Source organism: Blennius ocellaris (assembly GCF_963422515.1).
Source record: "Blennius ocellaris genome assembly, chromosome: 1".
NCBI classification, from domain to species: domain Eukaryota; kingdom Metazoa; phylum Chordata; class Actinopteri; order Blenniiformes; family Blenniidae; genus Blennius; species Blennius ocellaris.
Window position 1 is genome coordinate 29,049,512 of NC_137650.1, and position 23,391 is coordinate 29,072,902.

The 23,391-nt window shown below is 40.6% G+C and overlaps 1 protein-coding gene across 1 annotated transcript in view; it reads right to left on the bottom strand.

Moving 5' to 3' along the window:
* pcdh9 (protocadherin 9) overlaps nucleotides 1–22,118 on the bottom strand; it is a gene marked incomplete at both ends in the record, with an annotated part of 198,682 nt that extends 176,564 nt beyond the window's left edge. The window contains one exon of the mRNA XM_080495975.1: nucleotides 19,083–22,118. Within this exon, the coding sequence (XP_080352101.1) occupies nucleotides 19,083–22,118 (3,036 nt within the window). The remainder of the gene's footprint in view (nucleotides 1–19,082) is intronic.
* Nucleotides 22,119–23,391: the final 1,273 nt, after the last annotated feature.

A 23,391-nucleotide genomic window follows, 5' to 3' on the forward strand; every position in this document is an offset into this window, starting at 1 on the left:
GATAGATAGATAATGAATGTGTAAATGTACTCACCTGAAAAGATAATTGATTCACTCCATTAGACACAGCTTCGTCTTTGACAAAATTCAGACTTTCACCCTATCAATCAGACATCTGCCGATTATTAGTAGCCCTCAAGTGTTGTCAGTTGAGCTTTGTAGTGCTTTGTTAATTGGTAGAAATGGGAGGAGACTGAGGTGCAGAAACAGACTCCAGTAAAACATTTTTCAAGAAAACAGAGTGTGTGTTTCATTGTTTCCTTAATGATCATATTTATTTTTCTATTTGTGCTCTACAATTGGATTGTGGGGCCAAAACTACGAGGCTGAGCCGAAATTACTTTATACGTTAAGATTAAAACTGACCTAAAGTTAGAGTCATGATCAGTGATAGACACTTGGGGCCTCATTAGATCTTGTATAAAGTGAGCCAAATTGCATACTCATGCAAATAGATTGTGCTTTCACTGACCCCTCATAAACAAAAACTGAAATGTGACACAATGGAGTTGGGGTTAATTAAGGGGTATAACACAGAAAGTATTTCATAATAAAGTATGTAAATAAAGGTCTTGTGGAGTCAGTTCAGTAAAAGCTTCTCAGCATGATTACAAAATCCTCTCTGCTAAAGATTGAGCATATATGCACCTTCCTTTCAGATACTTTAAAGACAGAGGCAAATTAGAGCAACGCAAACGTGTTCAGACCTTGTAAATCACATTGCACATTACATATTTATCAGTTAACATAAACTGCTCACAGTGCGATCTGAAATGCACATCCATCATTGTAAATCCATAAAGTGATGATCCATAAATGCGCTTTATAGTGTGTTATTTTGCACATGTCAGATGCAGTCCTGTGTGCAAAACAGCAGTAGATCAGCGTCCTCATGTGTGCGCAACTTCATGTATGAGCAAGTTTTTACATGTGGAAACGTTCAGTCGATCGGGGACTTTAGATGTTGATGTCATGGTTCAGTGACGGGTCAAGAAATGCATCTGTTCAGTGGTAAGGCCTCACAAATGTGCCATTGAAAGCTCTGTGAATGTGCGTGTGTGTGTGTGTGTGTGTGTGTGTGTGTGTGTGTGTGTGTGTGTGTGTGTGTGTGTGTGTGTGTGTGTGTGTGTGTGTGTGTGTGTGTGTGTGTGTGTGTAGAAAAACTTGTCTTTGAGGTATCCCGTGGTCTTGTTCCTGCTCTCAAGCAGAGACAGAAAATGAATACCGACAGAGAAAGAAGAGCATGCAAAGAAGGGAGGAAAAAAAAAAACCCAACCCAAAAACAAATGTCAGGCCAGCATTAAGTCTGAATCCTAAGCCCACCCTCTCATCTCGCACCACAATGACAGGCGCTCTCCAGAAACAGAATAGCTGCGATAGGAGGTCCTATTATGTGCCTCCAATCCTAGTTAATTAGATTTCTCAGGCTTGATTTTTCTCATACTTAAACAGCGAGGTAATACTAAGAAGTGACGCTGCTGCTCGGGCGGTATTTAGTTTCATCGACTCTGATGTGTGGCAACAACAGGCAGATTTGCAATTGTAATGCCACCCAAAGATTGGACGCCAGTCCAACAATGTGATCGTCACCCTATTTTCAGTTTGCCATCTCGAAATGCCAACATCTCGTTTTCACTCTCCGCTTGACGAACACAAATACATGCAGCTTCACATTCAAAATAATGAACATTATGGTCAATGTGGCATTCATTAGAGAAACACAACATTAATGACAATCCCCAGTAACAAAATGTCACGTTGAAATTTATGCTATTGACTGATTGATTAAATGCAAAAATGGAGGCCATGTAGCCATTCTGTGCCTAGGTAGGGATATATATTTGCATGTGTGCATGTGCTCACTGGTCTGGCAGCAGCTCTTCAAAAAGTAGGACTGAGAGCCTGTTACAGCAGTCCCAGTGTGTGGCCTCCCTTGGCACACAAACACAAATTAGCTGAGGGACGACTGCTGTGGCAGAAAGCTTCTCTGCAGACAAAACCTCTTAATATTCCTTCCAAGTCCATTAAGGCCTCAAGAGATTGGCGGGAATTGATTGTTTGTACTTGATATTACCAGGGGCTTCAAGGCCAGATCCTCGTCGAAAATTAGAGATGGCATTTGGTAAAGCCTAAGGAATTGAAAAACTAAATACAAACCTGTGTGTTGTTATCATCGACACAATGAGGAATGACGGAGGAAGCCTTCATCTAATTAGCCAATGTTCATTGCCATCTTTTATTTATTTATCTATTTATTTATTGTTTGCTTAAGTCAGTGATTTCAGTGTTTTTCATATATGTCACAGTTTTGTGGCAAAATTGACTTTTTCCTGTCAATTATTCATAAAAGGAGTGACCTCTCCGCACGCACACACACGCACACGCACACACACACACACACACACACACACACACACACACACACACACACACACACACACACACACACACACACACACACACACACACACACACACACACACACACACACACTGAGAAGAAAGGATTCCTTCTTGTGAAGATCTAATACAGACACCCAGCTGCAGAATGATATGCTGTAACATCAAATCACATTCTATGCTGTTACTTTGAAATAAGAAAAATCGAAAACAGCGGTCATGTTGATCAGTGTATATTATCAGTGTAATAGTAATAATAACCTGAATTGACATATTTACTTTTTAGCAAACTATCAACCTTTGCTAAAAGGTATGCTAGTATGCTGGAATGTGTGGTGTTACAGTCTCATCATGCGCACAATGACTGCCAACATGTTGATATTCAGTAGGCATGGCACTATCTTTTGTTGGAGTCCAGTACATTTACATTAGGCTGCTACTTCCACACACAATGTCGAACTGAAGCTGATGGCAGTTTCACTGTTACTTTGTCAGAAGTCAAGGCACTGGGAAAATTACAATTTTCACCTGATGATGGTGCTAAAATGAAACATCAGGGTACCACAAAAGTGACTTCAGGTTATCCCGAGGGGAACATGAGTGTCTTTAATAAATTTTATGGCGATCCATCCAACACCTGCTGAGACATTCTACTCCAAGCCCCAAAAGCCTGACTGTCCTCAAATGCAATATTACCATCCCAGTTGACTGTGGAGAATTCAAGCAGGGAAATGTCCATTTTTATGTTTTTATTAAGGTTTTTTTTCAACCAGAAATGTCCTGTTGAGATCAGAGATCTCACTCTCAAGTGAGTTGTGAGCAAGACAGCAGGGATATATGTACATTCTGCATTGAGGTTGTGTTTGTAGTTATTATGATGGAGGTAATAAAGGATGTCACTTTATCCAATAAGTCATTGTTCGAGCACCCCTTGGTGCAGTTACTGCAGTAGAACAGAGGAGGTCAACTTTGTTAAAGGATAATACATTGAATGCATTCAAAAGAATTTAACCTTGATAAAAATAAAAAAAAACTTTTACATTCACTGGTTCTCATTTTTGTGTAATATAAAAAAAAAATTTGAAGGGAAAAAAAATAAAGTTCTCAACCTGAAGTAAAACTTGTGAAAATGAATCATATGAATGGAGTCCAAGTCACTACACAATTACAAAAACGATATTAAAGGCTTTAGTGGTGTATCTTAAGGTAGCTTTAAAATACAGATTTATTATTTTTTTTAATTGTCTTGCATGAAAAAAATTTATTCATTTGAATGAGTAAGTTGGTGAATAAGTAAGTGAATGGAAGTACAATACTGAGAGCAGAATGTCTCAAACACTGAGCTGCACCAGGGTTTCATTCCTGTTTTCAGTGAAGAGTCAGTATTTAATTTTTGTTTCAAGCCAAGCCTCAATCCTTTTTCTAATGACGAATAAAATTGGCATTCATACCTTACAAAATTGTAACTATTTGACAATATGAAAGGCATTTTGCCACTGTGACATCTAAGCTGTGATACACCTGCCACTAATATACTGTACAACTGTTAGACTGACGATGGCAGACTTTAGAAGTTAAGACATGTTGGTCCTACAGGGGGCACTTAAACTCGTATATGTCATTTTGCTAGTCTGTGAAAATCGACTTCTTGTCCCGTTTCATTATGAAATCGTGTCGACAAATGTCAATTTCACGGTGGCACCAGCAGACAAGTCAAGGCTTCGCCAAAGTCATTAGAGGAAATCACCTTGTCTCACTGGATAGCTTTCGTGAAAACCTGGCATTATTTCATCTGATTATAAGAAAGTGCTGACGGCGCAGAAGAAAGTCATCGGGATTCATCCTCTAGGCACTATGAATTACATACAAAGTTTAAAAGGCACTCATCCAATAGTTGTCGAGTTACTTAATTTTCCAAAATTGAGGTGTGAGTGGGCCATGCAGGAAGTGATGAAAGTCGGGAAGATTTAGCCTCTGGAGGACCTGACTGACTGTAAACCAACAAATAGTTTGTGGAAAAGCATTAGACTGACCAACGTTGCTAAAACCATATGATTAAAAACCATATGATTAAATATTTAGCGTAGCCATACTATCTTTCATGTGACACATCCATGTGCCCTCCTCGTGACTTGACCGTGTATGATGATAGGAGATGACCAAGTTAGGACAGTAAAATGCATTAATAATACAATAAGAGGGATAGTGTCGGTAAGCGCTCATGCAAAAAACAGCAAGTGACAAACTGACCCTCAGCTGCACCTGACAACTTGATTTGTATCACGGTGAGCTATCAACACTCTGCAGCAGACACCTATAGGGCATGCCATGAAAAATAAGACAGCTCTGCCAATACAGTAAATTCCTTCCTAGTGTAGTTGCCCATTCTTTGCACAACAAATGCTTGTAAGTCTATTTTGTGGACAAAGCAAGGCAGGGAGGATTAACACTGGAATGCTGGAAAGACCCTGGTTTTGTTTTTCTGATTGGTTGAATTTACTTTGCAGGATGTTGAACTAGTTAGTATGCTTATTAAACATCTGCGTATATCTTGCCTCAGGACAGAATAATACATGAACTTCCTACCACATGACAATTAGCAATCGATTATGTCATTCTCTGTCCAAAGGACGGGCGTGGCTCCAAACTGTGTGTTTCTAATCACAAAGTAAACACAAGATCAAAGCACATGCTCTTCCCAGATATGAATCAGTTCAATCTGCCCACTGTGTTGCATTAAATCCCTTCTGTCCTGCTCTGGTTATGAATATCATCCCAGAGGCGACGCTATTAATAAGCGGACACACACATGCCCCCGTGTCCTACTGTGAAGCTCTGGACCAGAACAAGGAAGCCACTGATCTCTATGGGTGAAGTGCTAAGAGCAGTGTGAAATAAGTGTTGAGGGAACATAGTCCCATCATCTCAACAACAAAACACACACACACACGGACACACATATGCGGCATTCATGGCGGATTTCATGTGATGTATGGCCTGGGGCAACCACAGTCCAGATTCTTTGGCAATGAAGGAACCTTATTGTTCTCGGCACAGAGTCTGGGCTGGTTTCTGGGACACTGAAACACCCTAACAAGCATGTAGCGGGGGTCACATGTCACATAGCAGACAGAGACACAGCTTTTAAAAGATTAGAGGGGACAGGAAAAATGGGGGCAAGCATGGGACTGTGGTATTACGTACTGTCACGTCTGAGTCATTCCCTCAGGCACACTGGATGGTCTTAGATACACTGGGCTGTCTCATTTCTTATTGGAAGTTTGATGCAGAAATAAATGGATGAGTGTCATTCAATGACAGCCTTCATAAATCATGTGACAGAAAAAGTCTGTCCAACCCACAAGGAAACCGTAATAAAATATTCATCAATGTTTTGTTTTATTTCCCATACAAAGAGACCTTAAGCTAGTCAGAAACTCTGTGAGTGGATAACTGAGACAAACAAATCAAGAGGGTACATGAAGTTTATCTTCCTTTGCATGTGATGTTGCATTAGAGCTGTCTGATATTTGATAAAGTGAAAGTTACAGCATTCTCCTCTGTTTTTTTGTTTTTTTTCCTCTGGAAATATTTCCTACCATTCTCTGGTGCTGGAACTCCACTTTCTGCATGTCACAGTTGAAAGCAGCCATAAAGCTCATACATTTATTAAAAAAAAAAAAAAAAAACTTACTTGGAAATGCAGTTGTGGCAGGAAATAGAAAATAAATCTGGGTGCATATATCCATTATCAGGGCACGTTATCGTCAGAGGGGAGTGTGCAGAGAGAGAGGAAACCATGGCTGGGTCTCTATGTGCGCCGTAAGATAGGGGGAAACCAATTTTCACCTCCTCCCTCCTTGTCCCCAACACACTACTTGATTCTGCCCTCGCCAACTCTGCACAACCAGGACTAAATCGTTTAATCTAAATAAGCTAGCCAAATGTTTAACACCTCTGCATATTACTGAGTGGCGATAAGGTGCGGGTTCACCATTCTGTGCAAAGCATCCTTTCTTTTCCTGTTTTATTTTGTCAGCTGCACGGCCGTATAACAAAGATGAACGGGGCGGTGAGCTTCTGTGTACGCACTCACTGCAGAGATAGAAAATTGAAGAAAAAGGAAGAAGGAAAAAAAAAAAAAGAACAAGGTGGTGAGAGTATTTTAAAGCCCTGCCGTTTCTTATACCCTCGACGATAAAACAACAGACAAGCCATATTTTATGTTTGTGTTAAATATTCCCATGCGCAGCACCTCTATGACAGCTTATTCTCAGGCAGATTTATCACAACCCTTATCTGCTCAGCTCAACAGACAAAGGCAAGGCGCACGGCCTAACACTGTAGCGTGCTGATGCCTGAGGCATGAGACAAAGCATACAATCAATACAAATCTCCAGTCTATACATTGAACAGGAGTGGGTTGACACACATCCTTCCAGTAGCCATACATCACAACTTCTTATCTAATTAGCTCCCTGAAGAGCATTCCGTGGCTACTAATTCAGTCATTGTACTTCCTGCCAAAAAATAAATAAATAAAAATATGATAGGCTATCCATGCTAGTGTTTTTTCACTCTTTGTTGTTGTGATGAAGGGGATCTATTAATGATACAGTACAGATTCAAGGAAATATATAATTAGACTTAACACCATTTAATCAATGCTATTCATCCAGCTCATTATGGGAAGTATAACAGACTTAAGACTATGATACAGTTCAATCACAAGATCAAACCCCTTCCAGTGGTAAAACCGAGGCAGCTAACACCCTCGTCTGGGACGAGAGGCGTCTACTGAAGTTACTTTGTCGACATAAACTGTTTTCCCGAAAGGTTCTGAACAGAAATGTTTTTTTATTTTTTGTTTTGAAGTTTAAGAACAAATCAGCTAAGTGTCACAGAGTCACCAACTTTAATTTGCCAATGAAGAGTATTTTTAGATGCAAGCTGTTTTTGTTCACTAGAAAAACAAAAAATATTGCACGTTTCAATGTGTGCTACATGTCTGTGTTGTTCATTACTATGTTCTTAAAAGGAAATCCTTTAAAATCCCCATAAAATCATATTCATGCCTTTATTCTTAATCTTGTGTGCTTTATGCAAGAATCCACACGGAATCAACTACCATGGCCACAGAGGACTACATTCAAACATCTTTTTTTTTTTTTTTTTGCTTTCATTGCAAAGGCACAGAAATAAAAGCAAAAATTTCAATCCTTGGTCATAAGATCACTGAGAACAGAGGCATAAAGATCAATTGTATGTGTCTTTCTCTTGAGATGATTTTCAATTTTTAAAACCCTGGGTAGTTGCACTGCGTGCAGACACCCTTTCCCTCAAGCGTCCTACTTCACATTCACCCGGGTTCACACGTCTACAAAGTTGCCCCAGTACAACAGCAGTCAAACAAACAGTCTCATACCCTGAGCTATCCCACTAGAACAAGAGGGATTAAGTGCCTTGCTTAAGGACACCTCAGTGGTGGTTTCTCCTCTCTGTTCTAATTTATCTTGCCTGTCCAAGTGTTGACCCCATAACCTTCCAGTGAAAAGTTTGCTTCTCTAACCTTTAGGCCATTTGCACTTCCTTTTTGTCTGTGTGGCTGTTTGCATATGTCTGTCTGTCTCTTGAAACAACTGGGAAATGGAAAAATAACATTTGCCTTAGGGTCCCTGTGGTGTGACCACTGTTCAGTGTTTCAATAAAGATCTTATACGTTCGTACAATACGTGTAGTATACTGCGGTGAATGGGCTGCCTCAGTCCTCACTGCATAACTCACGGCTGTCCTGGTGGATTCTTAGCTGTTAAGGGTGAAAATGAAAATAGTTTTTCTCTTTGTCTCGTGTCAAGTACATTTGGGGATTCAATCTGAGAAACGCACTCACCTTTCTTCATTTTTTTTCTCCCACAAAAGGGAAAATATCATCAACTATATGCTGGTTAAAGAAAGATTACCCATGGGGAAAACGTCAGCGGGACTTTACCCCAACATTAGTAGAGGGAAATATGACAGCTTGTGCATCGGCAGCAGAGGAAAAGCGAAAAATAATATAGCCAAACTGTTGGACCTCCTTCAGAAGCTCAACTGATGCTGATTTTAATTCAGTGAAATGACGTTTGGAAGATGACTAATTTAGCAAAGCTTCCAGCCGACGCACTCTGTTCAAAAAGCATCTATCAATTCAGGGAGAAATAAGAGAATGAAGCATATGTAAGCGCACTCAGTAAAGTCAATATGTTTGCAAAAATCATTACAGTCTTTATATCCTGTTGTTCATATTATTCCTGCATTCATCTCTGAATTGTTCAATATGCCTCACCTGACTTTAGCGATACCAAATCAATGTCTAACCGAGTCTCTTGGGATTTTGGCAAAGCAAAGGCTTAATGTTGGATTCTTAATCTGACTTTTTTTTCCCTGTCTTCCACATCAACGGCCTGTTTTAAGTTTATGATAATAAGCAGTCTACTGTAAATCCAACAGAAGTTAAAAAAAAAAAAAAACATTTATCTTCTGTTTCCCTATTTATCTCATACTTCTTTGCACTCAAAACTAAGGGAAACATTTAATTTGTTTCATGGGTTATTTTCATTTTATTGTATCTCCCAGTGGAGCTCAAACATGGTTGCATGTGGCCCTGTACTAATATTTGCTTGATAAATTTACTGTAAAGTTAATGTCATGTCACAGAATTGTCTGTGTATCCCAAACTACTAATGAGAGGCATCTGCCTCCTAATTTTAGTTGCTCATGCTCTCATTCTACATATAGAGTTGTATGACTGAGAGAAGAGCATTGCCACATTGAATCGCAGACAAGGTGAACTTGTTAAAGGAGGCTGCTAATGATGAGCTTTCAGAGGTCTCTCTCTCATACTCAGCAGAGTTCAGAATTGTTTCCATCTAATGGCGCTGAAGATTATATTCTAGCATGGATGCATAGTTGAAGCCTGAATCTTTCCAAAATTGTACACTCTCGAGTAAACATCAGTGGGACATAGCCCAGCAAATTCACTTTAACTAATGCAATGATCAAATATAATCAGTGCAGCCTCTCAGAGGACATAATTTCTGTATAATGAATACTACTACTTTTCATACATATAATTACAACTGTACATTTTGAATTCAGAACTGCGAGCACAGTATTTTTAGCTTGTCGTGCTGCTGCTTTTTACATAAGGATCTAAACACTTCACTGTAAGTGAATCATATGTTTGACCACCTACAGCTCATCACACAATCACCTTCACTGGCCGATTTACTAATGCGTAGTGGCTGCGTGTACTGAAACCAAGGGCCGCTTTGAGGACATCGCTGGTGAAAGACCAAGAACAGAATTAATTTGGTTTCCAATCCAAACAAGGTTAAAAAGGCATGTGACATCATCCCCCGTGTGGATGACTGTTGGACTGGATGTTATGCTCTGTCATGTGCACTCAATTTCATGATGACAAATTTGTATAACAGAACAATGCGAGCACCGGGGTTATAAATCGTCTGCCTGCTCACTGCAGTGGATAGACAGGCTCTCTGTGCCATGTCTATACAAAATGTAATGCATTTGATTGCAGGAGTAGTTCAGTCTCAACCTTGTATGAGACAACACTTTTGTCTCGTGTGCACTTTGTTAATTGCTTCCTTATTTGGTAAAACTTACATGTTGCATCTTGCTACTGGCATATTCATTCGCAAAGATACTTTGAAGAGAAAAAGAACTGACTATTCACATTCTTGCATTAAACAGATTATGGATATAGAGGTCAAATCTGCGAGCATCTCCAACATGATCTGCCTGCAGATGCACTCTCTGGAAGAGCAGAAAACAGGAAATGTACCTTGAGAATTTCAGTGATGGCAAAGCATTTTCAAAGATCAATGTCTCGTCAGACAAGTAACCTGCTGATTTTGTTTGTTTGTTGTTGTTTTTTTTTTTTTTGGGGGGGGGGTTAGAGACAACATATTTTTTTATGAACCGTTCCAAAATGCAGTATAAGCATTGCCCACCAACTACCCCCCCACCCCATTTCTGGAAAGGATTGTATGATTATACCCAGGGTCAGAAGTCAGGTTTCAAATTCCTGGTGGTAAGTGCACACAGCTTTCTGAAAGTGACCGTATAGATGAGGTCAAACTTTAAAGCCTATATTTATTTATTTATCCACTTTTTTTTTCTCTCATCTTCCTCACTCAAATGCAGACTAAGCTGTGCTTCTGGCTTTCAAACGGAGTGGACAGATTAAGCTGAGTTAGGCCTACTTTCCATAGATGTGTTGGCATGGCACTTTGAAATCCACACTCACCCCTCTCCCTGCAAACACCAGTTAAGAGGTGACACGTCTATACTTCTTAAACTGGAAGGTAGCAGGAGATTAGCAAATAGGAGTGTCAGTACAAAAAGTTCACTGTGGCAAAAATTAGGAATGGCAACCGTTTCATTTTCATTTACCTAGATACTAAGTACCGACAGTACATTTATTCGGTTTATTGTTGTTTGCTGGTAATAATGATGAAGATGACCGCGCATGAAAAACATGTACCGTAGTTACTAAATGGATAGACTGCTTTTTGCTGCTCCTCACATGTTTCACTCTGTGTTCTTGCATGCAAATAATGCAAATGTGCGCAATATACTGTGATAAATCAAAGTAGTTCTAAACTCCCAACACTTCTTCCTGCTGTCAGATCAGTGCACGTTAACGTAAAAGCACAGATATATAGTCTCTATAAAGTTGAGGTGCAGTTATGAAAGGGTTTTGTGAGCAATGGAGAGAACATCCACCATAATGATTTCTACAGTTCATACTTGCAGTGAAGAGATCACTTCTGAGCACAACTCCAGTGTCTGAAATCAGGGGCGAAGTGGTAGTTTCACACTTAAAAGACTAACTATTGAAGGAACGCTCATGAACGCCAGACTGGAACAGCTGAGGTCTTGAATCAGCTTTGGATGAAACATGAAAAGCTGTCGAACAAGTCGCTCATTTCATATTAAAGATGCAAAAGAAATGATCCCTTCACGACCTGTATAGGCAAGAGGAAATGTTAAAGTAATGCATGAAGACATTTTTTTCTTTTTTAATGCTGGGCTGACATGTATAAAACTCTCAGAATCGCATGTTCAGAAACAGCTGCTAACATGATCCCATTGACATTCATGTATTTGGGTCAGCTCGGCTAAGCTGGACAGTCGGTACGCCGTCAAACCACATGCAGAACATTAAGAATACATGTGACCCATGAGGAGACACAACTGTATAATTCCCTCAAATCAAACTGGCTCCTTAAATTAACTGTGAATGGAAATTCCACGCTGTAAGTGAATTATTAGATTGTGTGTGCGTGTGTAAGTGATTTTGTGTGCCTCTTTTAAATTGACAGATCAGTCGAGCCAGAATATCTGTTTGCTTCTTAAACTGCACAACTTGGCAATAATCAGCCGAATCGCTTGTTTACAGGCAAATGCTGATTAGAACCGGTGCACACATGGTAGCTTGACTAAAACATATCCCAGTTTATACATAATGTCTTATCACAACATCACAAAGGGAACAAATTCAAAACAAGAAAGAGATGATCTCTTTGAAACATTTATTATGAACTTATAAAGGTAGGATAGCATTGTTCAAATAAAGCTTTTGTCAACAGAATAGGGGTTGCAGTGTACTGACGAACTAGAAGAGTTTATTTCAGATGTAATTAATGTATACCCAGCAGTGAAAAGAAAAGGAAATAAAGAAAACAGGGTAAATAAATAATACAAAAGAAAAATAGTCCATTATTGTTTAACACAGCACATTAGGCAAGATTACCAGGAGTTCAATTTACATGAAACATCTCATATATACAAGAAAGATTTACATTGATGAGGGTTACAGAGTCTTTGTGAGCTATGAGGCCCCGTGGCAAAGCAGTCAATGGAAGTCACATTTCAAGTCAAGTGTGGCTCTTTGCTTGAGGGGGGGGTTTTTGGCTGGCAATGCCATAATCACAACTATTAGTCTCGACACTGGCACACGCTAGTGACAGTGCAGCGGCCCGTGTGTGTTCCTTGACACAACAACCCAATGACAAGGACGCGTCTCCCTCTGGGTTTGTCATGTCAGGATATACAACACCACTTTGCCCATCTTTTTTATCCACACACCATTTTCTCTCGAGTGAAAGACGCAGCGAGAGAGGATGATCGGTGGAGGAAAAGTTGGACAAACGTGCTGCACACAAAGCGCCCTCGTCTGTCACAAATGATCAGAACACAAAGGTGAACACACCCTCGGTGATTTAACATCACATGTAACGGCGTTGACCCCGGTAAAACATGGGTGAAAGGTTAGAGCTGGAGACAGGGAAGATAAGGTGTGGGGGGGGGGGGAGGGGCCAAGTGTAGGGTGGAAAGGAAAGATGGGTTTTGTTGAGGTGGGGAGGGTGGGGCAGGAGGGGGGGGGGCATTCAAACAATGAAGTAGCATCATAACTTCATCTTTTAATAAAAAAAATTTTGTAGACAAGCAAGCAGTCAAGAAACATTTTCTTCCACCCTCTACTCGTATTTTTTATTTTTTTTATTTTTTTTTTTGAGGAAAATTTGATAGATTTCAGATGAGGTGTTGATACCTAAGAAGTGTTTTTAAGCTGCAGTTTGTCTTTTTGTCATCATGCAGTGTTGGAAAAAATCATGAAGCCAGTATGTCAACTTGATTGATTGCCTCAGAAAAATGGGAAATGCATTTAGTGGATTGGTGAAAACATGGAGATGAATTAAGTAATGACAGTCCCACAAAAGCCGCAATCACTTTTGTGCGTTAAGTCACAAAGCAAAACGGCTTGAAGACTGATCATCAGCCAATTAGCTGTGAGAGTTTGCCGAAATGGATGATAAATTTGTGATGAATGGGTTGCCAGCCAAAAGTGATGGACAAACAACAAACCACAAGAAAATAAATGAACAAATGAAAATCACATTTTCACAGACACATAATACTTTTTGATACAAGACAATATTTGCCATTATCAAAATTGTGTTATATATACGCGTTACACAGAACAGTGTAATGAGAAAATATTACTTATCATGTGGTATGAAAATGTTCAAACAAAATGTAAGTTAATAAGGTGTTTACAGTTTGTTTTTTTTGTTTTTTAAAAAGAGAACACAAATGTAATTCCTGGTAATTTGCCATCATCTGTGTTTTTGGCAGTCCTGCCCCTCGCAGTTATAGACAGCAAAGAAAAAAAAACAAAAAGGCTATAAATAAATAAATATATAAATATGTTTAAAAAAAAATCAGTAGCACTTCATTTGTTTTATCAACTGGGGGAAAATAAAAAACATATAAATGAACTCCATAGTTCAGCCAGTGTACCAACAGGGAGCTTTGATTTATTTTGTTGTTTTGTGCAGACAAAACTGAATCCCCCTTGGGGCAATAATCTACTCTGATAGTACTCACACCCACTACCTTGGTATGGCCCGCAATCCATTTCATTTCCTTTTACCCACCTAGACATGGAGGACATGACAAGTTTTTTAAAGAAATACAATGTTCTCTGCAGTAAAGAGCCTTGCAAATCCTCCGCTGATGATTTAAAGCTTTGATTGAAACTTCACTCACGGACTTATTGGCTTACTATCTCCGGATAGCCGCATTTGTTTTGAGGATCTGCTGTATTTTAACTCAATAAGAGATTGTAGTCAGGTCAGTCTCTCCTGTGTCGAGCTGCAGTTCAACTTCCACCAAACTCACAGATTTGGTTAATTAACATCTTCATCACTATTCATCCAGTTTAATTGTTTAGTCACATCTGCAGAAAAAAAAGGAGCTGTACTTATTTTCAAGAAAATGTCAAACCCACTGGGACATCATCAGTCAAAAAGTACCAAGGGCACAAACAGTACAGGAGATCACAAACCCAGGATCCTGATTAAATGACAGGATAGCTGAGGAGACGGATGTATGATCACAGTCGGCAACAATCACTGGCCCCTCTCCATCTTCCTCTTTCATACCGCCAAACTCTGTGTCAGCACAACCCAGAAGATATTGCAACAGACTTTTCCCCTCAGGTGCAACATTGTCATAGTTCATTAATCTTCTCAAACTTCTCCTGCTGCCATCAGCCCCCGTACATACTACTAATCCTCTTATTAATGTGGCAAATGAACCTGCACAAGAAGGACGACTCCCTCAAGGCTCCATAATTACAATGGTCTGTACAAACTCCTGTTTGCATAGGATGTCCATTCATTAAATTTACTGACAAGACAACTCCAGGAACACCACGCTAAGGATTCCCGGTTGTTCCTCACAGGTCTTTTTTTTTTTTTCACATCCTGCACTTTAAAATGAACACTCCATCTACTGTAATATTTAATAGCCTGCTCATTGCCTGTGACTGATGCCGTGATATAAATCTTCTTATTATCATTATTGTAGTGTCACAACGAGAGAAAATGTGATACCCCAGTCAGATCCAAACAGAAAAACAAATCCAAATTTTAAACAAAAAGCCCTGTAGAATTACTCAGATTATGTCAACCATGAAGCATATGTTGCCATTTGTTCTATATGCACTCAAACTACAGAAACTGCACAGAAGGGAGCTGTTATATGTCCCTCGAGGTAAGCTGCGATTTCTGGCATAATTTCCGTGTTTGCTTCTTTTCTTTCTGCTATATCACAACAAAACAACAACAAACAGAAAAAAAACAACAGAAAAAACCCCCACTAATAAACCACAGCAATTAAAAGTTCTTACCCATGAGGTGTTGCGCAACTTCAAACTACATAAGGCTCACCATTGTGCATGATGTTTTTCACAACCAAAAAAGTGCAAGGAAAATGGAGAAGACACATCCATGTCCATTTGCCAATGTATAAATATGAATGTAGATATGCACACACCAAATGATTTATTATCACGTGCACCATTGGATATTGGGGGCTATTGGTAAAGAGATAGAGCGAGAGAGAGAAAACTAAAAATGTGGATTGTAATCCGTTATGCATGATGTTTCATACGCTGTCTCAGTGACTATTTTCAAACCATCCACCCCTCAGGAAAACCATGTTAACGCATTCATAACATGAGCCATGGGATCTGATGAGGAGTACATAGTTAATGCGTAGCCACTGGGCTCGCACTGTCGTAGTGAAACACATCTATGTAAGACTACTGACAAGAAGAGAGTGAGACTGATGGTGATGATTATACTTGGTTTCTTAAGATGTGTTGCCTTGTGAAACTAGGACAGTGTTTTCATGCATTTTTTTTCCTCCAGTGTTGTTTACACTAATGCAGGTCCCCAGAGGGTAAATAATAAGCAAGGAGAAAAAGAAAGGAAAGGCAAGGATTGCTTCTATTGCTCAGAGGTAAAGTTCGGGGTCTCAGTAAAGTTGATTTCGTGAGGCATTCGTCTGTGTTGCCATTCCTATATCTTCTGTATGATCTGAGAAGACGACACAGCTGAAGCCTTCATGCTTTGTACTTTGCCTGCTGGTTTATCAATTTCCTTTCAGTTTCCTTACTTATTGATCAGTGGAGATGTTGCATAGAAATGACTCGTAACAACAGGAGAAGAATAGCTTTTCAATTCTCAGACAGGAGGTCAATTTTAAAAGCTATTTCCTTCAGCTTTAAGTGTGTTTTTGTCTGGAACATCCTTGTATGCCTATTTTATGGGAACTTCAGCCAACAAAAGAGCAGTTTCTAGTAATTAATGTCGCAAAGTCATTTCAATGAATTTATGATATAACTTTGTATATACTTTTTTCATAGTACAATAATTCAGCACTGTGCTGAACATGTTTGCAATACAACACATCAAATCACATTTTCCAAACCAAAAAAAATTACCTGTAATACTTTTTAAAAGTTATTGATGCATTCCATTATTACAAAATCAGTTCTGTATTCGAGGAATCTTTTAATAATGCAGTTGTTATCTCTTTCCAAAGCTTCTCGTCTGCAGAGAATATATGATAATCTGGTGATATTGCCTTTTGGATATATATGGTCTGTTTAAAGATTCATTCAGAAGTAATTGTTTTTTTAACCTTTTTTTTTTTTTTTACAATTATAGCTAATGTTTTCTCTGTTTTTCATTTGATATGTAGGCAGAAATCCAACATGGTTGATAGACATCTATTTATCAATACACATGAAATGAAGATGACGTGCACATGTCAATACAGATGGTTACACTGTACAAAACAATCAAAACATGGATAGAATGATGGCATTGATAACATACCCTGCCTAATCCAGTAAGACATGGCTGTGCAGTCAGGGCAGTTTAATCATTTTACCACAATCAATATCTGCCATTTAACCTTGAAACTGAGCAGGAATCTTTATCTGAAATATGTTTTGCTGTAATTATGATGGAGAACCAATAACTTCATACTCTGAGAGTCTTCATTTTAAATCTCTAAAGACATACAAGGTCATAATGGAAATGTAGCAAATTCCATTTTCCTATATTAATAAAGATATGGATATAGGCAAGTGTATCACCGGCATAATATACTTGTGCATATTTGAGTCGGCATTGCTGAAAAAGGACTTCTCACTTATACTTTATATAGTAGTTGGTTTTGTCCAGATCTAAACTATATTGTTTGAATGTGAAGTTGATTACAATTCTGTGAATACAATGGCACAATTTGGATGGGTTTCATATTCCAGGGCTAAAAGTAGGTGTTCAGAGCATTGCACTAAACTGCTTTATATCGTTAGGGACTACAAAGTACATTTAAGACTGAGGCACAACTTGAGACAGGTTCCAAACCTCATTTTCTAGAAACATTACATTTATGCTGTACACGGGTACATAGAAAAATATGAATCAAACCGTACAGAACATTTGAGAGGAACGTGAGCGAGGAAAAGTGTCTATAAGAGTGCATTATTTATGTTATGAGTGGCACTATATAGAACACACAGGCTCTGTTTGTGTGCTTCGCTGAATCATTTGTCAGAATTATTGATTCCAATAAATCTTGTGTGGAATTGTGGGGTGACTGAGCAAATCAATGAAGTTGTGCTTACAGTATAGTGTCATATCTCATGCGTTGTCCTCTGGGGTTGAATAGCAATCCCCAAACCCCCACCACCACCATCACCCATCTCATCGCCTCGTCTCGCCTCTCTCTCTCTCTGACACTTCACCACACACAGACGCACGCACTCACACACACACCCACACACACACGCACGCACGCACAGACACACACACACACACGCACGCACACACACACACACACACACACCAATGGGGCCTGGCGAATGACGGCACACTGAATGCCTCTTTTGAATGCTACCTCTCACAGCAACGAATTAAATGCGACCCCAGATGCAGTGACCCGGAGGTATGCATCGGCAGGAGCTGCACAGCGTCACCCCTGTAATTCTACCCATTCTTCCGGATAGATCTTATCACTCACATCTCTAACTGCCATTATCAATCTTCCCTGTGCAGACTCTGCATCATTAGGCGAGAGTATTTCACTAGGAACACTAACATAGGTTTCACTCCTTTCTTCTCCTCCCTTGCATTTATAAGTCCACTGCAGGTTGGCGTCGTGCCAGGCCGTGCCATGCAGAGCAACACTGCCACCTAAAGGTTCAGTACCACCACCCGGAAAGCCTGACCCACTGACAGCAGTCTCTCTGCCTCCCCTTTCCCCTCTGCACTCGTTCTTTCCTTCTTTTCTGCTGCACCCGGTATTTGTCCACGTGTGCTCCATTAGATTAGAACTGCGTGTTTTGTAGTGGTGCTTTATTAGCAGAAAAATTAATAAGGCTTTGATAAAAAGCAGCATGGATTACGTTGAAATTTGAGGCTCATTATTGGCTAATCCTTTTTGAATTGGATGTGTATCAAGTTCCAGACAAGCTTCACTCAGTTCGCTAGTGTGCTTTGAGAGGAGGCATTTAATTCGAGCTGAGATGATGTGGCAAGCCTACAGTGACATTCACAATACTACTGCAGCAGACTAATTATTGGCTGTTGCATGTGCTGCAGGTGTTTAAAAGGTTACAGTCTTTTTGTGGTATTACAACACACATCAAAACAAAGAAACAAACAAAAAAAAAAAAACATGAACACACTCAAGACTTTCATGAGGAGAGGTGACAAGTCAACTATTTTTTTTCCAGTTTTCGCTTGGATAATGTTTGCAGCATTTCACTACGTTGAAAACAGTAATCTGAGTAGAAAGGCAAGAAAAAAATGTTTCTTTCACAAAAGACATTGAGTCACAATTAATGTTATGTGGGTACATTTTACCAGTGATCTAAACTGGGTGCTGAAGAGACAGAATAAGGCAAGGCAATTACTCACCCACTTGCATTTTTGTTAAATATGAATTAAATATATAATCATGACAAAACATTGGTCTATAATCGTCACCCCCAAATTACTCAAGTGATTGTTAAGTCCATAATCACCTCCAATAATTAGCTGTTGTTCAAGTTACACTTTTTCCTCTTTTGCCTAATGTTGAAGTTGAGCAACAGTGAAACTTGCTGAAGCAGTATGTCTGAGCAATACTTGTTTTTTTTTTTTCTGTTGCTTCGCAGTACCTTAGAGTGAGTCCCTAATCTAGACTGGCACTTTAGCACTGTGGAACAGGGCAGTTATAGGCAGTACTTATAGACCAGTAAAAGTGCTCTTTTACCTGCTGTCTGGTGTGCATGGGCCCCTTCGTCTTGAACCCTCCTTGGGAGCTGCACTCTGAGGCACTGAAGTGGTCGGAGCTTGTAGAGGATCTCTTGGAAAGGGTGTCACAGCCCCCAACAAATGTGTTATCCAACGGGAGCTCCTGAATCACGTGATGCTTCTTCACTGAGACAGGCGTGTCAGCCTTGAGGTGAAAGGCCGACTGCGGCGAGGCGGACTTGTAGTGCCGGGCCAGGTCTGGACTGCTGGGTTTGAAGGTTGTGGTAGGTGTGGCATTCCAATCAAAGCGTCCAATCCCTTGCTCCTCCAGCTCGGTGGGTAGACTGATGGTTCCGTTGATTGGCTCATGGGCAGGATCGTCAGGTTTGTTTCCCTCAATGGTGACAAAGTTAAGCAGGGAGCTTTTCGGGGATTTCCTTTTCTTCCGCTTTTTCTTCTTGTTCTGCTTGTTTTCTGTGTTCGGTGACATCCACTCAGCCCCTTGCTTTTTTCTCTGTGCCGCTTTGAACCTGGAAGCGTGTCGGCAGCGCAGCAGGACGGTGACAAAGATGACAATAATCACCACTAAAGCACCAGTAACAAAGGCTATCATGATTGTTAAATAGTCACCGCTCTGATAAGTTTCACTACTTTCACCAATGTTTCGGTCAATTGGGGTCTCCATGGTGCGGCGAATGAGATCATAGATGAGTGTCGAGTTGCCCACAGTGTCATTGACATAAAGAAACACCAGTACCAGAGTATGAAGAGACTTGGGATATCCCAGGTCACTAATATTGACCACTAATCTGTGTAAGCCTATGTCAGTTAGAGCAGGTTTTTCTTCCAAAGTAATATTCCCTGTGACCGGGTCAATTCTGAACAGTCCCTTGTTGTTCCCGCTCACAATAGTATATTTGAGTTCTGCATTCATCCCCGTGTCACCATCGACAGCAAACACTTCTGCTACCACAGATCCTGGGATAGATGAAAGCGGGACAAGCTTGAAGGACGTGTTGGAGTGGGGAAAGATGACGATAGGCGTGTTGTCGTTCACGTCGATGACATTGATGGTCACCTTGGCAGCTGATGAACAAGGAGGCCTGCCACTGTCCACCGCCCTAACGTCGAAAGTGTAGGAGCTCTGTTGCTCCCTGTCAAATGACACATTAGATTTTATCACCCCAGAGTAAGGATCTAGTATAAAGTTCTCATTGTCATTCAGGATAGAAAGAGAAACAGCAGCGTTTTCTCCGGCATCCGAATCCGTCACAGTTATCACCCCCACAGTGCTGTACTTAGGAAGATTCTCTGACACAAAGAATTGAAAGTGGTTATGTGTGAACTTGGGGTTGTTATCATTTTCATCCAACACAGTTACAATAACAGCAGCCTGTGTTTGCAGAGGGGGCGTCCCGTTATCTCTTGCTGTTACAGTGAAGAGGAACCTGTCCTGATCCTCCCTGTCAAAAACCCTGGATGCCGTCAGGACCCCCGTCTTGCGGTCAAGATCAAAAAATGAAGCATTTGGTCCCAGCTGATAGACAATCTCAGCGTTTTTCCCACTGTCCTCATCTGTGGCGCTGAGAGTGGTGAGAAACAGGTCGCGTTTGTTGTTTTCCATAACAGCCAGCTCAATAACTGGCTGAGTAAAAATAGGCGGGTTGTCATTCTCATCCTCCAGCCTCACTCTCACCAAGGCCGTCTGATTCAAACTTGGCTTTCCAGAGTCTGAGGCTACGATTTTAAAGTTGTATTCCTTCGTCCCCTCGTAGTCTAGCAGTGCAGATGTCTCTAACAGATACTGGTTGTCATACACAGCTTTCAGATGGAAGGGCACATCCTTCTCTATAAAGCAAATGACCTTGCCATTGATGTCAGTGTCTTTGTCTGACACTGTGATGAGAGCAATCTTGGTATTGATGGGATCTTTCTCTGAGAGGAAAACAGTGCCATTAATGGGACTAATTATGTATCTCAGGTCTATATTAGGTGGATTGTCATTAACATCAGTCACATTTATAGTAACAGTAGCTCTGGCTGGACTTGAGCTGCCATCACTGGCTAGAACAGAGAGCTTATGAATGGCTGTCTCTTCTCTGTCCAGAGGTCGCTGCACTGTAATTAGGCCAGATGTTGTGTTTAATGCAAAAAGTCTTTTCGTAGCAGGAGACACCTGAGTCCCAAATACATAATGTATTTCAGCGTTTGCCCCAATGTCTGCATCTGTGGCCTGAAGCTGCACCACAGACGTGCCAATAGGGGAGTTCTCTGGTATGTGCACCTCTATCTGACTGTCTTTAAACACAGGTCTGTTGTCATTGACATCTGTTACGGTGACCTGGAGAATAGCAGTGCTGGATTTCTGTGGACTGCCGCCATCCTCCACTTTAATCTTCATCACATATGTATCCTTCTGCTCTCTGTCCAGATTCTGCTGCACAATAAGCTGGGGCCACTTCTCCCCCTCAGGCGTTTCTACTATATCTAAGCCGAAGGCACTCTGCCCATTGATCAGTTCATATTTGTGGACACTGTTGGGGCCGGTGTCTGGGTCAGTGGCTGAAGGAATAGCAAAGCGGCTGTTAATGAGCGTGTTCTCTGGGATGGAGATGTTGATCACAGGGGAAGGAAACATGGGGGCGTTGTCATTTGTGTCTTTGACGATTATTTTGATCTTAATCAGCCTGAAATAGTCATTAGGAAGGATGACCACTTCAATTTCAAAGGAGCACTCACTGTCCTCAAATGAGAGACCAGGGCACAACTTCTCTCTGTCGATTCGGTTTGATGTTGTAAAGATCTCTCCAGTGCTGCTCAAAACACGGACCAGTGGGTTATCTCCTGCTTTGGAGACAAGCCGATACACAAGATTAGCATTTGCTCCAGTGGCAGCATTTGTATGGGAAATGTTTAGGTCCTTTGGTATGTTTCCAATGAGGACATTTTCTTGCAGCTCCTCTCGGATGGGGTAGATCAGCTCTTGGGCTATTGATGGATCTAGCCATATGCAGGCGAGAAGGGCACCCAACAGGTAATAGTCTTTTAGATCCATGACAGTTAATGTGTTTCCAGCCCTTGCAACACAAAGGTTTCTCTCTCTCTCTCTCTCTCTATGCAGCGTTGTTACAGGCAGTGACTCCTTGCATGTGACAGCAGGAACGAACCTATGAATACACGACAGAGTTTTCCTTCAGTTAAGTTAATATCACCATGCACAGTAATTAAATTAAATGAACAAGCACCCAACCCCCATTTCACATTCAGCTGTTTGATCTACTTCTTTCTTTAAATCATGATTTTCTATTGAATTTACCCACAGGCATGCAAAGGCAAATTATTCAAACACTAAGGAGGAAAATAAAATCACAAACACAGTACAGCATCCATTTAAAACATCCACTCATGTCTGTTGCTCTCTCTCCAAATCCTCTGTATTCTATGGTCACTGTGAGTTTATACTGCCTCAAACCCCCATGGCCATGAAACTTCACAACACATTACACAGTATTATTCATTTTACACTCAAATTGCAAAAAATAAATAAATAAATAATAAAAAAATCAAAGAGCTTAAGTTGTGTGTGGGCTTCAATAACGAATGAATGGACATGGATGAAGCCTACAAACTAAGCTCAGTCAGATTGTGATTTTTTTAGTGGGCAACTGAGACCTATTCTTATCTTACATACCCAAATCCGGTGCAGCGCAGGAGAGAGAGAAAAAAAAACAAAAAAAAAAACTGGAGTGTGTCAGCTCATAGTCTTCTCATCCTGTGATCGACCATATGTGAGTTTATTCTGGTAAAGATATCCCCCTTCTGTCAGGTCTGCCTTTCGGTCCGGGAAAGATGGGGGAAAAAAGAGAAGCGAGAGAGAGAGGGGGGAGAGAAACAATAATCGCCTGGCAGGAGTAATCAGATTCAATAAAAGCGTTTGGATAAAAGCAGCTGGTGGCAAAAACTGGGGTAAATGAGAGGATGCATATGTCGCAGTTCCTTCTCCCCCATTTAACTTCAGGAACGGACAGGGTTCAGTCTAATTGCGCGACCTGCGGCGATCAGCGTCGCTCCCCGGCGGACGCAGCAAGGTGGTCGCTCAGTGGCTTGTGCCGTCTTCCATCTGAGCGGGTCCGAAAATCAATGCTCATCTCCCGTACAGGTCCAGACGAAAAGCAAAAACCCGGCGTTTGTGTTTTTTTTTTTTTTTTTTTAATTTTCTTCTTCTTCTTCTTAATTTATCTCTCTTCCCTCCAACCGGCTACCTGTGAAGGTGAAGGCGCCGACGAGGTGAACGCAGGAAGAGACACCGGTGTCCCGTCATGTTTCAA